The sequence below is a fragment of the Camelus bactrianus genome, chromosome 7, assembly GCF_048773025.1.
Source record: "Camelus bactrianus isolate YW-2024 breed Bactrian camel chromosome 7, ASM4877302v1, whole genome shotgun sequence".
Classification (NCBI taxonomy): domain Eukaryota; kingdom Metazoa; phylum Chordata; class Mammalia; order Artiodactyla; family Camelidae; genus Camelus; species Camelus bactrianus.
Genome location: NC_133545.1, coordinates 2,563,010 through 2,580,264, shown reverse-complemented (window position 1 = coordinate 2,580,264; position 17,255 = coordinate 2,563,010). Strand labels below are relative to the sequence as shown.

Sequence of the window (17,255 nt, the reverse complement as noted above, 5' to 3'; positions counted from 1 at the left end):
AGGGTGCAGTGCCCTCTGACTGGGGTGTAAATACCCAAAACGAGAAACAACACTGGGACTGCAGTGAAGCTCGTTACCGGGCCAAGCGCCTCTTCTGCTCCAGCCAGACGGGGGCTGAGGACGTGGGGTGGGCTTAGGGGTTCTGTCCCGACGGCACCCGCGCCTGCACGTCGAGGACGCCCCCGCTGCTGCCCGAGCCGACGGGGCTGCAAGTCCGTCCCACTGGAGCGCCTCCGCGGGGAGAGAAGCCTCTGGATTTACACTCGGCGCTGCTTCACTAGCGAGGCTCCAGGAACACTCCGTACCAAGTGTGAGTGCCAGCAAAGGGGGTTCACGTCCGGTGCTCTGCGCAGCGGGGGTCACACCCTGTCCCCCCACCTGATGTTCACAGGACACTCCTGGCCTCCCCTCACTTTCCTGTCTGCTGTACTGCAGGTGGAACCTCATTCAACAGCCACGTTTCCAAAGTACAGTGATCAGGACACGACAAAGCAGGGGCCCAGAGCTTACTTTCCTACGGACACCATCCAAACCACCACAGCCAGTACGCAGAGCTACCCAGCCACTGTCTCACTGGGACATGGGATAAACTTATAAATTTAAATGGACACCCGTGAGTTAAGAAACGAGCTAGATGTTTGCTGGGATGAAGGTGGAGATAAACTCGCTGAGGGCCCGCTGCTGCGACTCACCAATGAACTTCTGGCACCGGAAGCACTCCTCCAGCCACTCCGGAGTCACGATGTGCTTCACCACGGACACGGCCGTCAGGAACTTCACCGTGCGTGTCACCTTGCTGGCGATGAGGTGGGTGCACTTCTGCGCAGACTCGGCGACCTCCCCGCCAAGGATGTAGAGCTTCTGGAGGTCATGGACACAGGTGAGAGCTAAGTCTGCAGAGCCAGAGGCGTGGCTCAGAGGAAGCTAAGGTTACGGAGCATTCCCAGCCGTGGAAAGTGGTGCAGCTGGTAAGGCCAGACCAAGCCTCCGCCACCGTAGGAGAGGAGTAGAAACTAGAACTTCCAGTGTGTGTTTCTACGATTGGTGCCCTGCAACAACTCAAGGTTAAAGGCTGAACTCACTGTTGGACACCACTCAGGCCTTCCTGTGAGTAAGTAAACTGCCCCGAGGACGGCGCAGCGCACATTGCAGGGGACAAACGTGCCCAGACTTCAAGCTGAAATGAGTGTCAGTGAGGCACATTAAGATAGTCTCTAGTTTAAAAAAGTGACATAAAAATTGACTAAGACGACTATAAAGGATGGTCTCAATAACTACTCAATTTTAAAGGTAAAGAAATTGTACTAAATTCAAAAGCGTTTATAATTGTTTTTCTTTAAAAAAAAAAAAGTAAAATGTATGAATCCAACGTGCTACAGGTCAATTTATACTCTTAATCAACAACCTCCCCTCCCCAAAATAACAAAACAAAATCCCATAAGCCCTCATACTATTATTGCAAGAAGTGTATTATCTAAATACACAAATCCAGCTCTCTGGCACTGGCCTGTCCTTCTCAAGAAAACCAACCCCGAGAAGACCGCGGACTCGGAACCCGAAGCCGCGGCTGCTGCGTGCATGTGTGTATGAGAATAATGTTGCTGCAGCCTTGCAGACGCTCACACGATTATAAAAATGCTCTTGGTCTACTCACCTGAACCCCTTTTCTACTAAAAGTGGGAAGTCACTGATTTAATGACTTTAAACACTGTTACAAGCAGTTTATAAATAACACATTGTAAACACTGGTGTAAGTTATTCCTGATTAAATGTTGGTTTCATAAAACTGCTGGCTGAAAGCAAATGTAAGCAGAAATCATCATGCTAAATAAAGTAAAATGTTACCTTAATATACTGTTGAACTTGAACAGGCTCAAATCCAGTGAAAAGCACAAAAGGGGTCAATTCTGGCGTTAACTTTTTGGTGGGTGGTGGTATATCTTCAATTCTATAAAATAAAAATACACAGAATGGTGATTTCATTGTAAGAGTAAAAGTGTTCTTTAGAAGATAGGGACTTAACCAGCTTTAACAGCTTTCAGTGTGTGTGGTTTCTTTCCTTCAAGGGCTGTGACTTGCCTGCCCTTTCCACCATTTTCCCACCGTCACCCCTGAAGGACTGTGGCGCCTCCAAGGGAAGCAGCCCCTCACCTAATGGTTGAGATGCAGAGTCCCCACTTCCTCGCCGGTCCCCGCCCCAGGCCTCTAGCTCATGGTTCTAACGCCAGAGTCCACGTCTTCCTGCTCCCAGCCTGTCTTCTGCCCGCCCTGTCTTCTGCCAGGAAGCACGGACTCATCCACACGTTTTAAATTGAACCTCTCAGTCTTTTTATATTTCCTTAAATTTCAAATCCAAGGATCAAGGATTTCCTTGAATTTCAAATATAAGCTGTCTTAGCTTATATTTGAGACAGTCTATTAAAAAATTTTTGTTTGTGGCACTTTGATGGCAGTCTTTAAAATATATAATCACATAATTGGGCTTTTACTAAAATATCCAGTAATTCATAGGGAAGAAAAAAGGTATAAACACTGGCGGCTGCAGCAGACGATGCTCCCCAGCACCAGGGCTGCCCGGGCCACGCCCTCCTAAATAGCCCGCCAGCCTGTCTCTACCAACTGAGACCGGGACAGTCTGTGCATCCATGCCCACCCCAGGGGCCTGCGGAGGGGTCTCCGCCCCTCCCACCTGGTCCTGCTGTGTCCCCCTCCCGTCAGGGGTCAGGACACAGACTCCAAGGGCACAATGAAGTTGCAGTCCGAGGGGGCATTCCACACAGCAGCTCGTGTCTTGCACACTGGGGGTGCTGGTGCAGCTTTGGGCAAAGACAACTTTTATTTTGAGGGGGGAGATCATTGGGTTTATTGGTTCATTTATTTAATGGAGGTACTGGGAATTGAACCCAGGACCTCACGCATGCTAAGCATGTGCTCTACCACTGAGCTATGCCCACCCCTCTCGGGGAAGAAAAACACTATTCCCCATTTATCTCTGGCAACGAAATGAGACGTCACAATAGAGGGCTGATGTGATCAGCAAATCTTTCCAAACCTACTAATGTGAAAATTACAGACACTCTCCCAACTGCTACCATTTTCTAAAACAAATCTGGAAAAGGCCACCAACCACAGAAGACAGTAAGGTGCTGCTTCCTACCTGGCTCTTTTGGAAGAAGGCTGGATGTTAGTTACTTCATTCTGTTTCAGTTTGGGAGGCAGCCTTACGCCCTGTAATTAAGATATTATTTCCTTTAATCCATCTCCCAGGTAACACGGTGGCATCGAGACAGGCACATGCCAGTATCGACCTTGCGTAAAGCAGCTCTCCACATCAACACCAGCGTCTGCCTGGGCAGCCCTCCGGGCGGGAGCCGGGCGCCAAGGCCGCCTTCCAGGGCAGCCCTCCAGGCAGTGGTGCCCTCTGCTCTTCCCAGAGCCAGCAGTTCTTAAAATTCTTCGACCCTCCCCCTCTCAGTTCTTGTTACAGATTCTATCCTCAACCCTGAACTTTTCAGAACACTTTTCACTTCAATGATTTCATCTTTTGAGTCCCAAGTTGGAACTTGGAAAACATACTCATTTATATCCCCTAAAAAAAAAAAAAAGGCTATTCCTTATACGAAATTTCACCTGTGAGGGTTAAGGGCAATCAGGTCACGGCGCCACGGAGGGCAGGGTGTTGGGGGCCACTCGGTCCCCCAGATGCGGCGCCCACGTTCCCGGGACCAGCGGGAGCCCCCGGAGGCCTCCCTCGGCCAGCCTCTCTGCGCAGCTGCTGCTCCCCACTCCCCCACATCCTGACCATGGACTGTCCACACACAGGGCTTTACTTTCTGAAGCAACGCCCTCTCAGCCGGAGAGGGGACTGCATCCTCACCCCTACCCCATTGAAAAGCAGCCCTGCTCCGGAAGCACCTCTAGCCCTGGAACGTCCAGAAGGGCCCGTCCCGAAAGTGTCACATCAGAGCCCTCAGCCCACACGGAGCAGCCGCACCCAGGGCGTGAGGCAGCAGCGGGCCGCGCCTCCCTGGGAGGAGATGTAGGTGCAGCCCTCCTGAGGCACCAGAGCCTCCAGCCCTGCCTCTAACCCTGTGACGACAGATGTCTTATTTTGTTCTCTTCTCCAGTTCTGTCAGCAGTCACAGAGTTCTCTGAAGCAAATAATGTTCCTACCACATATAAATATGAAGATCTGACAGCATCAGTTAAGAGAGAACAAGACACGGGGTGCATACAGATACCTCAGTGAGAAGATAAAGCCTTAATCTGTTATGACGGCAAATCACTGGAAGAGTCTCTAATTCACAGACGCGGGCACAGCCCTGCTGCACTTTCACGGCGCACTAACAGCCCGGGTAAGGCTAGCTTGACGTACCGTCAGCAGCTCTGGTGACACCTTCAATGGCACTCTCCAAGCATCTAGAGAGAAACAGGTTATTTTTCAGACATACTGGGTACACGGAGAAGCCCTGCAACAGAAGCCTTGTCAGGAGTGGGTACCCCCAGATGCACAGGCGGTGTGGCTGACAGCATCTGGTAAGGAGAAAGGTAAGGGCTATCACCGAGTTCAAAGGAGAGCCTGGGCACACAGGAGGGGAGCGGTGGCCCTGGAGGGCCCCGGGCCCAGTGCCCCGTACGAGGCAGAACTGACCCAAGCCCAAGCCGCAGCACGTGGCCCAGCAGAGGCACCGCCCACCCCGCACGTGCTGTCCCATTAGCCGGCTCTGGGAGCTCCCAGGGTTACAACGTGGCGGCTGACACAGGGTCGCAGCACGGGGGACAGCTGCGGGGACCAACTCGTCCCTCACGTGGCATCCACGCTGAGTCCTGAAGAGCGTGTGGACGAGGGAAGACAGCAGCCTGCGTGGCGGCTTCAGAGCTGGAGTCAGACCAGCAGACACACCGCAGAGAAGCAAGCAGATTATGGCTCAAGATAAGGTGCTTTCTCGGGATTAAAGCCATTCAAAAGCGGGACATAACAGGCTTGAAGAGAGAGCGTGTTAAACCGAGTCTGAAAGACCATTTTCTGGAGTAATGGTCAACTCGAAAAAACGTAGTGAAATGAAGTCCTGTAATGTATACACTCAGGGTAGTGCTCCTTGCAGACGCTCAGTGCAGCTGCGAGGGGAGGAGCAGGCCCACACCTGAGGGAGGGCAGGCCACATCCATGGGCCACGAGACAAACGGGAGCTGGCTCCAGAGCAAAACCCAGAAGGCACGAATGCTCCTTCCACCTCTAGGGTCCGTTAGAAAAAGCAAACAAAAACACCAAACCAATAAAACCACAAGGTCCGACTGTGTAGCCCACGGAACTATATTCAGTAGCTTATAATAACCTATAAAGAACATGAAAAGGAACATACGTATGTATAACTGAATCACTGCTGTACAACCAGAAACTGACACAGCATTATAAATCAACTATGCTTCAATTTAAAAAAAGCAAAAAAAAAAACCCCAGAACAAACCCGCAAACCAACAAGCACTCCTGAGCAGCGGGCACGGAAGGAGAAATTGTGGAGAGGACACAGAAAAGGAAACAAGCCCTGAGGAGGAAGCTGAAGCCGAGGCCAGTGGCTGGCGCACGCGCGGTGGCGGGGGCACGGGGCGGGGGCACGGGGCGGGGCACGGGCAGGTGCGCGAGCTGACCCGCGGGGAGCCCCCTCACCTAGCAGGTTCAACACCAGGTGCGGCGTCGGGGCAAAGGGGTCCTGCAGGTTGAAGGCCGTGTAGCGGCCGTACTGGATCTGCCGCAGGGCCTCGAAGTTCCCGAGGAGGATGTCTCCCAGCCACTGGGCGTTCACACACGGGATCCTCCACTCTCTGGCTTTCTCATACTTTAAACCGGTGGGTCTTTTGAGGAGGTGGGGTGGGGTGAGGTGGGGAGAAAACACACTTATTAAATGTTAAAGCTGTCCACATTCAAATTTCTATTTATTTTCAACAAGTCAACCCACGTTTTTCTCACACTAGAAATGGTGGGGGCGTTTCTGCAAAGCTGACAGCGCCCCCGGCTGGTCATTAAGTGCGCCTGGAAGGTACGGGTGGGCTATGAGACCGACGCCTCGTCGCTGTTACTAATTTAACTTAAATTCCATCAGCTCTGTATCTGTTCATCCCAAACTCCTAATTTATCCCTTCCCCCACTTTCCCCTTTATAACCTTGGTTTTTTCCTATGTCTGTGTCTCTCTGTTTCATAAGTCATTTGTGTCATTTTTCTAGGTTCCACATATGTGGTATCACAGTCTCTATCTTTGACTGACTTCAGTCAGTACGATCATCTCTAGGTCTATCTGTGTTGCTGCAAATGGCATGGCTTCTTCATTTTTAACTGAGTAGTATTACACTGTACAGATATACCACAGTTTATTTATCCATTCACTTGCTGACAGACCTTTGTATCATTTTCAGTTTTGGGCAAACAATCTAATTCCTTTCAAATGCTGTACAGGTAATTCTGGCCACATCATCACGAACATCACTGTCATTCTCTCAGCAGACTTTGATTCTGATGCTCAAATTTCCACCACAAAACCGTGATATATGAAGAAATACATAACTGCCGAAGCGGCCACTACACTGTGTGCAGACTTAAGATGAAACGTGGTTTCCAACCGTGCTTACTCCTTGCAGATGAGGACCGTGTTGCTGCGACACAGGTAGCCTGTGTACCTGGCGCCGGCTAGGTAGGCCATTAACTTGAGGTCATCCCTGTCGCTGTCGACAAACCCAGTTACGGAAATAATCTAAGAGAAAGAGCACAAAGGTCAGAGCGCAGCAGTGCGACCCGGTTAACGCAACTCCCTCCTCTCCATTCTGGCGGTTTCGCAGACACGTGCTTTCCCACCCTTCTCTGGTATTACAAGAGATCTGGTCACAGCATTCCTAAGAATGTCAAAGCCAGAGTTTTGTTAACGGTTAAAAATGTTACATACTCAGTATCAAGGGTGGGGGGACCTTTTTTGTGTTAATATGACACTATTCAGAAAATGTTAAGTCATTTTATTAAGCATGTAAATATTAGTCACTTCCCCTTCTCTTTGCTGATGCCAGTTTGGTGCTCATCTGGGTGGGAGAACCTGTAACCAAGTGAGAAGGTCTGTCTGGTAGTGGCCACTGCTGGTGTAAGACGCTGATTGATTTTAGGAATCTGAATAGCGTCAAGGACTCTGGAGAATGAATTAAACATCTGCCCTGTGCAGGAAGCTGTGATGCTACAGGAGCCCGAGAGGAGCAGGCAGGGATGTGCCTTACGTGCTGGGAGCAGGGCTTCCCGCCCGGGGGGAAGGCCACCGGGAAGTGCAGCGCCCGGTGCGGCGGCACCATCTGCTTCTTCTTGAGGACAGCGTTCAGCCAGTGCGCCGTGACGCACCGCCGCCGCTCCTTCATCGCCTGCGGATGGGACGGGACAGAGCAGGACGGGCTTGTCGCCTGGGGTCTCAGCCGCAGGCTACGCGTGCAAGTGCGAGGCTCACTGGAAGCCCCATCGATCGGGGGGTTTCACGGGCTCAGCACCCAGTTTACTGAAGTAACAGACTACCGCCATGCAGCAGGGGACTTACTGCAGCCCAGGCTGTGACTGCCCACAGGGAGCAGGGCCCTCCCGGCGGAGGGAGGCACCACCTCGGACAGCTACCCTGGAAATGACCTTCGTCACGGAAGGAGATGACGTTTATGGTCATCAGAATCACCACACAGACACAACGAGTAATGAAAAACTAACCGCCCACCTGAAATCAGCCTCGAGGGGGACCAACCTCTTTTAAGTGTTCCGCATTTTTAGTTGGAGGTGGAACCAGTGAACCTTTAGGAAGAGCTTCTTAGAGGCCCTTTGTCACACACACACACACAAAGTGCCGGTTTGCCCACAGATAAGCACGTTTCTAAGAAATGGGGAGAAATGGACCTGGAGGGATGGGAGGAGGTGACGCTGGGGAGGAAGCTGTAGGCCTGTGAGGCCACGCCCAGCCAGACCTGCGACAAGTCCCCCGCCAGCCGAGGAGCCCTGCATCCCCACTGGGCGCTCAGTGTGACCTGGGGTTTGAGGGGAAGGGTGTCCACCCTCTCCTTCCTGTCCCTGTTCCTCAAAGACAGAGAAGCCTGAGGGCCACAGAGCTACCCATCCCACCAAAGATCCATGGAAACTGGAACCAAGCAACTCGCCTATTTCCAGCGGTGGAAACAAACCCTTTCCAAACATGTCATCACTGGAGTTACCGAGCCCCACGTGGTCCCTAGAAAGGGACATTCAGACCTGTCCCAGCCCCAGCTGAGCCCCCACTCACCTGTGCGAACAGCCCGCTGACCTGGCTCTCACAGAGGAGGTGCGTGCAGCGGCTGGAGAGCGTGGGGTCCACAGTGCCGCCGTGCGCCCGGATTATCTAGACACACAAGACCCAGATCGTCAGAGTCCGCACCCAGGAGACAAGAACTCACTTCAGGTACGACGGATATTACAGTGTCTGCTGTGTGTTCACACCGTACACTTCCCCCAAGTGTGAAAGGTACGTGTTGGTTCCGTGTGCGGACCTATCACTATAAAACAGAAGTGGACAACACTTGTCTCATCTCCATTTCCAGAGGGAAAGAAGAAAAGTGGAAGGTGTCTTTCCAGAACAGGGTCTCTGGGCTGGCACCACTGACGTTTTGGAGCAGCTGGTTCTGAGTGAGGGGCTGGCCCGCACACCCTGGGAGGCTGGCAGTGCCCCAACTCCAACCACTCTATGCGACAGCGCTCCCCCAGCTGTGACAACTAGAGCCGTTCCACACACTGCCGGACATCCCCTGGGGGGGGGGGGGCACCAAAGTCCCTGCTTTTAAGCAACACTATTCCAAAAGGAAAAAAAGCAAATCTGAATGAAGTCGGTGAGCATCAAAAATTTATTTTAAAAAACATTCAGTTTTTTGGGATGAGGGGACTACTCAGTGCCTCGACTGTTGTGGTTACGTGGTTACACGGCACTAGTGGCACGTGTCAAATTCATAACCCTGTACACCAAAAAAGTGAGAATTTTATCATATGTTAAAGGCCTGCCCCACAGAATGACTCCACTTCATTCACAACTTTTTAAAATTAATTTTTATGTTTCACACAGTGATTCATAAACACAGTTGGACAAGGCCCAGGACAGAACCAGCAGCCTCCTGTCCCACTCATGTCCTCGCCCTGAAGGCCACCACACTGGCTCGTGACCTGTTTCTTCCAGTCGTCACTGACAGACCCTAACTAGCACGTCATGCTCTTCCTGTTTTCTGGTTTTAGGTGTTACCCACCAGCCTCCTACTGTGGAGCCAGGGTCCCCCAAGTAACACACACACACACACGCGCGCGTGCACACGAGCCTTCTGACTAGGTTCTATCACGATTCCTGTTTAAATCAGTCTCTGGGATTTAAAGCATGTGGCTCAGCCACCTGCTTTCCTAAGGCATACCAGGACAGGTACCAGCTCCCTTCTGGTACAAACTTTTGCTTTCCCTGGTGCTAATAAATGTCTTATTCCTCTCCTTCTCACCTGTCTTGGTCTTAGTTTTCTAGGCACCTGTCACTGTTTCATTTCCAGACTCTTCAAAGAAACATAACATGCTGCCTCATAAGTGTGTGGACAAGTCCCCTGTCACTCCTCCCGGAGCCAGAGCTGGACTCGGCCTGGAGCATGGGCCGGGCTGACAGACCACAGACAGACCACGGCACGTGTCTCCAGACAAAGCTGGGAAAGACAATGCTGCGCCCTCCCTGTCACAGGTCAGACACCTGGGGAGCCAGCGCCACACTGAGGGGGCCGAGCCACCACCACTGCTAAGCCACTTCGGGTTTTCCCACCTGGGAAGAAATCACAAGACAGTGAACGTCTGTAGTTTAGGTCCCTAAACTTTGGGAGCATGTGTCACAGCACTGGACAGCTGAGGCAGCATCGTCTGTGTTATGGCTCGCTGGTCACCTGCCACCTTTCCCACGTGCCGTCTCTGCTGGACCCTGGCCCCCCTCCACCTCCAGCCTGCTTCCACGTCCATCTGGATTCCCTTCCCCCTCACCCTGCGAGTCCCTTCCTTCTGGGGGCCAGAGCCCCACCCTGGGTGCCCACACCCCTCTCTGCCCGTGCAGTGGCTTCCTAAGAGCGGGCACGTGGGCAGTACGCGTTTTCATGGTGCAAGCCTGAAAACAGCTTGACGTAGTCTCATTCAACTGGCAGGCTGGCTACAGGAGTCTAGGCTGGAGATTCCTTTCCCTCAGAATCTTGAAGACATAAGTCAACTGTCTTCCAGCTGCTGGGCTGTGCCTGAGAAGCCAGACACCCCAGCTCGTGATGGTCACCCCTCAGCTCCTGCGCTCTTCCAGCTGCACTCGGGCTCCCCGCAAGCTCCCCGCGGCCCCGCTCCCCTGGAGGAGCGCCCTTTGGTCCCTCGGTTGTAGGCGATTTCCTTTCAACTTCCTTGCCTTCGTCTCCTGTCTCCAAACCTGTGTTATTTAATGTTGGGCCTCTTGGACTAACCCTTTACCTTAAGCAAAATCAAAACCCCCACAAACCAAAGGCATACCTTTTCTAATCTTTGAGTTTTGTTCTAGTTTTTTAAGGACGGTTTCTAAACATTACCTCCTACACTTCCATGATTAAAAAAAAAAAATTGCTGCTGTGATTCTCAGACAGGCCTCCCTCCCTGGCCCAGCCACTGCCCCTGTCCAGGTCATCACCGTGTCTCCACCAGCCCACGGCGTGGCCATCCCCCAGTCTTCCTTATTCTACACTCACGATTAAAATGTGCATCTCCCCCCTTTCTGTATGCTTTAAAAACCACGGGGATGAACCCCGATTTCCATAACACGGCACATAATAAGGTCTGGGACGGGACGGCCTCCCTGCCCCCAGGCCCGCCCACCCCCAGCAGTGTGGGTTTCCTGCCGCCCCGTCCCCCTCTGCAGCCAAGTGTCTCTGCCTGTGCCACGCTATCTGGGACGTCTTCCCCTGAACTCTGACTCCTACGTGTCCTTCAAGACTCGGTCCAGGAACCACTCCTCCTGCAGACCCCTCTCAACGAGCACCCCGATGGGCTAATGAGTGTACTTTCTCAGGGCCCCCCGCACCCACCACACCGTCATCTGCGCGTGTGGCTGCTTCCCCAGCTGGCTTACAGCTCCCCGAGCCTTGTGTGGTCACCAGCGCTCCCAAGCCCTGCAGCGGGCCAGGCACACCGCAGGGCCCAGCGCCGAGAGAGCTGGCCGGGAAGCACGTTCAACATGTAGCTGACATGCTCACACTCTTTTTTTTTTTTTAAACATTTTGACTCAATTTTGATGCAGTGGTGGCATTGCAAGAAGAAGCGTTTACTTTTTCTTTTCTTTAAAGGCCACCATGCAAAGTAATTAATTAATTAAACCGATATTTCAAAATACAGTTCCACACCCGGGCTAGAAGACTGAGGCCCCTTCTAACCTGGAGACCAGGGTTTTTTCCTGCTAGCCTTTGGAGCACAGAAATGACTAAGGCATGTACAAGTTGATGTCCTACTCAAGGTCACTAAAATCAGATCTTCCGGCAGCCCCAGTTACACATAAGTAATTCATGACCCTTAGAATGTCAGGACTGAAAAGAATTTTAAGAATGAGAAAGTCCAACATTTTCCCCTCACAGTGAAGAAAACTGCAGCCCAGAAAAGTGATCTGCCCAAGGTGACAGAGTGTTAATAAAGTGCCCATAAAGACTCAGAGCACATGTGTGTCCCGGGAACCTCACCCTTTTCCAGGTGGCCAGCAGCTGTCTGTCAGACATCTGCTCTGGGTAGTCTGCAACTGCAAACACGCAGCCCAGTAAGAAGCCTTCTTCTGGAACTGGAATAGAATTATACAAGAAAAGCCAAGTCAAAAGCCCAACCCCATGAATGTGTGTGCAAAAAATAAAAAAGCTCATTCTGCAGAGTTCCATATGAATTCACGAAGTTAATTAATGACTCTCGGCCGTGATGTCCCCACCAGCGGTCTGAGCACACTCGGAATACTACCACCAACAGAGCTGCCTGTTTATACAAAATGATTTAAAAAGTGAAACCAACAGAGCTCATGCCTAGGCACTGAAGGCTCTAAGTTGGGCCGGGGCGGCCTGATGTCCTACGGACACACAGGGACTGCGGGCGCAGTGCCCCAGAGAGCCGAGGAAACCCAGCGGCCCCAGGCTGCAGCCATGTGCCTTATTAGGCAGCGAGGCCCACGCTCCCGCCTGGTGAGAGGTGCTCTGATACGGCCCCCCTGCACCCCACCGGAGTGCTTCTGTACACACAGGACTTTAGGAGAAAAAAGGAAACCCCATCACTGACTGTCCACTGCCGGGTCGTGTCCAAACAGCTGGGGCTGCACGTGCGGGGGCTGCGGTGGGGGCTGCGGCGGGGGCGCCGGGCCCTGCAGGGGCGGTGGCGGCGGCTGGTGCAGGCGCTGGAGTTGCTGCTGGTGCAGCTGGGCCAGCTGGTGCTGCTGCAGCTGGTGCAGCTGCTGCTGCAGGGCCGGTGGCGGCGGCCGGGGCGGCGGTGGCTGCGGGAACAGGTGTGGCGGCGGCGGGGGATAAGGCTGCGGGGCCGCATGCGGCGGCGGCGGCTGCAGCTGCACGATCTGCTGGGGCGGCAGGTGCAGCACCGGGTGCGGCTGCGGCGGTGGCACGTGCGGCTCAGGAGTCGCCTTCACCTGCCCTAACAGCACCGCGCTCGCGTGGCCCTGCTGGCTGTGGTTCACCTGCGGCTCCAAGGTTTTCGTAGGTGCTGAGAGGGACTGCAAGATCTGGAAGACAAAGAGAAGGCCAAGTCAGCATCAAGAGTCGCTGAAAGGCACTCACGTCCCCTTAGTCCAGAGAGTGACAGCCCAGCCCCCATGGTCCCCACCGCCCACCACGGGGACACTCAGAACCGTGCTCCAGTTCTCAGCTGTGTTTACTGAGTGCTGCCAAGTTCAAGGAAGTAAACAAATTTATATTCTGAGACCACCAACATTTGAAACCGAGTAAGGAAAATGGAACAAGCCCATGAATTAAAGTTGACAGACACAAAAACCCCTACAGCTGATGCGTTTTAGGGCTGAGTGACATGGTGGCAAAAAACTGATGCTCCTTTCCAAACACCGACTTCCAGCCCACCCCTGCGGACAACCACTGGTAGTAGTTTCTTGTGGGTCTGCTGGGAATTTTCCATGTCCTGGTTATCAACTGGTATTGAAAAGGGAGGAGTTCTGTCCCTTTGACTTCTTAGGCCTTGGGGCGTCGGAGTCCTGCACCGCCTGGCACGCGGAGTCCCTCTCCCGTCCACACCAAAAGCCTTCTCTGAGCCCAGCGACACTCGGGGAGTGACGAGCCAGGAAGGCCTGACCTTGGCCTCCCCTCCATGGCTGGTGCAGTAGAGGAGGCCAGGAAGAACCCTCCAGAGTGAAGGCGTGGGACATGAGCAACCCCCAACGGCATTCACCAGGCCCCCATCTGTGGTGGCCCCACCCTGCATGCCAGCACATGCACGAGGGACAGAGGAGACGCCAACGTTCCCCCACCTGAGGGCATCAGCACAGCTGGGAAGCTGGCCTTCCTCAGAAGTGACTCGGGCTCTCTACACAGGACAAAGGGCCTCAGGCTGGAGGAAACCCTGACACCAGCAGCCGTCCCCTTTTGTGCCCCCTGCTTCCCAGTGACGGGAGTCAGCTGAGAGCAGTACCAGCCGCACTGGGAGCCAGGGGACACCGCCAGGCCAGGCGAGCCTCACACAGCAGGTCACCCACCGCCTCGCGCAGTGCGGGACAGAACAAAACAAACATGTCAGACTGTGAGTCTCCCCCGTGTTGCTCAAATAACAAAGGCTGGAAGTCAGCTTCTTGCGGTCAGGGAAACCAGTAACCATCTTACTGCACTCAACCAACACAACTTACCCCTATTAAAGCACCCTTGTCATTTAAATGCAACCCCAGAAATTCAACTTTCACATAAATCAAAGCTACATGAAAATCTCACACATGTTTTTAACATGAATCTTACACTTAAATACTGACTCTAAAACATAAAGGTTATATCATTTGCAATAGTAATAGACTGGATTTAGTGATGAAACAAATGAGTTTAAAACTGAAATAAGTCAAACTCAAGGGCTCGGGTACATCTGTGCAGTCCTCGTACAGGTAAGACAGCTTCCTAAGGGGACTTTCAGCACGTCATTCAAAACTCCTCTGTGGAGCTCTAAACAGGAAAAGAAGTCTTTAATCTGTAAACAACAGGACAACTATTTCTTCTCTGTGCAAGTATTAAAAAATACCCAGTAAAGTGGATGGAGAATTAACCCCGCCAGAGCCCTGCCCAAGTGCAGAACAGCATCTGGGATGCTGCCGTTTCCACGAGAAAGCTCGTGGGCGGGGGCACGCCTGCCCGTGTGCCTGCCGGCAGCCCCGGCAGCAGCCAGCGGGCGTCGGGGCGAGGGCGGCGAGAGCCACTTTGGAGCCTTCGGCACCTTCTGAACTTTTAAAATCTTGCACATGTATTACTCTTTCACCCTCCGAAATGAGCAACCTTTATAAATTTGAAAGTTAATCAGGAGGAAATAAACGCCTGTCTGCCACGTGCTGCTCCTGGACCCTGGGTCGGGGGGAATCTCACGTGAGGAGGGCCACCCCCCTCAGCCCTCACTTCTCAGACTGGCCAGGCCTGGGCTGGACTTGCCCTCTGTCCAGGTGACCACCATCTGAGGGGCAGAGGTGGCTGGGAGGCTACAGGAGAGCAACTGGAGACCGGAGCCCAGCCGGGAACGACGGTGGACGCTGGTCTGGGAAGGCCAGCCCGGCGGGCCTGGCTGGGGAGTGGGCACTGGGATGCCTCTAAGCACACCTTCCTTCCCCTTTCAACCCCGAGGTACCTCTGGCTGAAAACCTATGTTAATCCTGAAGAATCAAAGGAAAAACTCTTAATTGCTTGAGCACATAATTTGCCATACTGTAAACAACTTTTAATGAATGTCAAGTATGACTTTTCCCCTTACAGCTGTCAAGTCCTTGTTTAAATTACTTAATACCTAGTGCCACAACACAAAAAGCAGCATGACACCACCACAGGGCTGCTGACCACCCAAATCGGTGATTGAAAGAGGATTTTGATGGTTGCTTTGCTTCCTCAACCCCCGACCTAATTTTAATCTAAATCTTTTATTCATAACATTTCAAAGATTCGTTTTCTTCATCTCTAGCAGCAAAATGTCCTAACGTTCTGACATTGCCAAAAAACTCGTAGGAAACTTCTTCATAGCTGTTCTCACTGGTGATCAACCCCGCTCCCTCACTCAAAGTGGACTGAGTGCCCCGGCCGCTCCGCACACACAGCACAGTGGGCAAGTTCACCCTCGAAGGATGTCGCACCTGCAGGACACCTTCCAAAGTAGAGATGTGCCCAGGGCCCCCGGGGAGTCATCACTGCCATTTCACACGAGATTATTTTCTCTACTTCCAAACACAAGTTCAGGGAACTTGGGATTTAAACCAAGCACAGAACGCAGTAGAGGTGCCCGTACCCGATCTGCAGCGCTTTCTGCCTGCAGGTGAATGCAGAGCAGAGCACACTCCGTTCTGTGTGAAACAGCTGGCGCCCATCCCTAGCTCCTCAGCTGAGGGAAGCTGGAGGGTAACACTTCCCAGCCGCCAGCGGCTTTGCACATCGGCTCAGTAATCCTCGCACCAACGCCGCGGGACAGACCTTCCTGGGGGTGCACGTGCAGGTCTCCGCCTGCCAGCAGGGCCAGTCCCCCCGGGACAGTCAGGTCGTCTCTCCAGACCAGCTCCCCGGCAGCCTCCCCCACCTCTAATGTCTAGTTTCTCTCCCTCTTTGCCTCTGGCCTGGCATCCCCACCCGCCCTTCTGGCCTCCCCGGCCTCCCCAAGGCCCGGCTTGGCTGGGACTCTGCTCCCGGCCTTGCTTTACCCGCCGCCGCCCTTGCTGGGGGCCGATGCCCATGGGCCCTGGGCTCCCCCTCTCCCCTGCGCCCCAGTGACCCCATCTGACGAGGCCTGGCCCTGCTGTCCTCTGTCCACCTCATCTCAGGGAGCCCCTCCTCCTTCCCTCAGACACTTGATGCCAATCACCCTCCAGACTGTAGTCTGCTGCAAACTAAAATTCACCTCCAGGACCCGGCAGGTAACACTGGTGTGACGGGGCAGAGCTAAGCAAGGACAAGGTGTGGGCTGTGAGCACACGGACGGAGCCTCACTTCACAGAGGGCAGCTGCTGCTCAGCCAAAGGACCATTCAGACTCCCAAACCCAGCTCCGCGTTACACTGCATGCCCCACTTCTCGAGACTGGCCAAAGGGCCATCTTCATGGAGAATCTCCCAACTTAGGCAAAGAAGTCAAATTTAAATTATTTGGACAAAACTAAATGTGTTGAGCAGAATGTGACCCATCAGTCTCCGTCTCGTCATCCAAGGCCAGTGCATCCCCAAACCCGCTAATCCACACACGCCAAGCTCCTACCACACCGGCCCCTCCCTCGGGGCTGCCAGCTACCCCCACCACCGGGCCCCGTCACCATCATCACCTGTCACCGCGGAGGCAGGCGGCTCTCCTGCGCCGGCCCCCCCACCTCCCCTGGCCAGAGTCAGACCCGCTGCACTCACTCCTGCTAACATCCTGAGCGCGGGGCGGGGGCGGGGGGGGCGCCAGCTCACACGGGCTCCTGACCAGCTCCGGCAACGCCGCCTTCCCAGACGCCAGTGTCAATACCTGGAAACCTCACTCCCGAACATCCCTGACCCTCTCTTCCTGCCCTGCTCACAAGTCTCCCGTCTTCCTTCTAACATCTCAAGTGTGCGCTTTCTTCAGCCTTTCTCTGGCTCCACCCACTCCCAGCACCTCAAGACCAGGTATTATCAATTAGCTATTGCTTAACCCAAGGGAGGGCAGGAAGGAAGAAAAAAATCAGTTTTTACACATCTTTACTCAACAGAGGCTTTTTACAGCCGCCACCACCATCAGACTCAATCGTGGTGTTGCCATTCAAAGTAAGAAATACCTATTTGGCCACCCTTCAGGCAAGACGTGGGGCCTGTGCGCCAAGGCCCCTTCTCGGTGTCCCTAATACACCCAATGTGCCTTGCCTTCAAGTCTCACTTTCTTTTCTTAGAACACAGCAAACTCACGCCTACTTTTGGGTCTTCACAGCGCTGTTCCCGTCCCCTGGCGCTTCCCAGGGCCTCCTTGAGTTAAGCTGCTCCCTCCACGAGGCGCTCCCCAGCATTTAACTTACAGCAGCCTCCTCCCCC

At 53.4% G+C, this 17,255-nt stretch overlaps 1 protein-coding gene across 5 annotated transcripts in view; it reads right to left on the bottom strand.

Annotated features, from left to right (window-relative positions):
- The window catches only part of PAXIP1 (PAX interacting protein 1), a 45,909-nt gene that overhangs the window by 8,947 nt on the left and 19,707 nt on the right, over positions 1 to 17,255 (bottom strand). For 4 of the 5 annotated variants that reach the window (XR_012507980.1, XR_012507979.1, XM_074366685.1 and 1 more), the window contains 10 exons: positions 12,309 to 12,762; positions 11,732 to 11,826; positions 8,287 to 8,382; positions 7,256 to 7,393; positions 6,626 to 6,747; positions 5,669 to 5,853; positions 4,376 to 4,419; positions 3,158 to 3,228; positions 1,846 to 1,948; positions 693 to 861 (listed from right to left, as the gene is read on the bottom strand). Coding sequence is in view for 3 of the 5 variants with exons in the window: in XM_074366685.1 (XP_074222786.1) it covers positions 693 to 861; positions 1,846 to 1,948; positions 3,158 to 3,228; positions 4,376 to 4,419; positions 5,669 to 5,853; positions 6,626 to 6,747; positions 7,256 to 7,393; positions 8,287 to 8,382; positions 11,732 to 11,826; positions 12,309 to 12,762 (1,477 nt within the window). In the remaining 2 variants the exon portion in view is untranslated. Of the gene's footprint in view, positions 1 to 692; positions 894 to 1,845; positions 1,949 to 3,157; positions 3,229 to 4,375; positions 4,420 to 5,668; positions 5,854 to 6,625; positions 6,748 to 7,255; positions 7,394 to 8,286; positions 8,383 to 11,731; positions 11,827 to 12,308; positions 12,763 to 17,255 lie in introns of those variants that run through there. The other variant, XM_074366687.1, reaches the window with a different exon arrangement.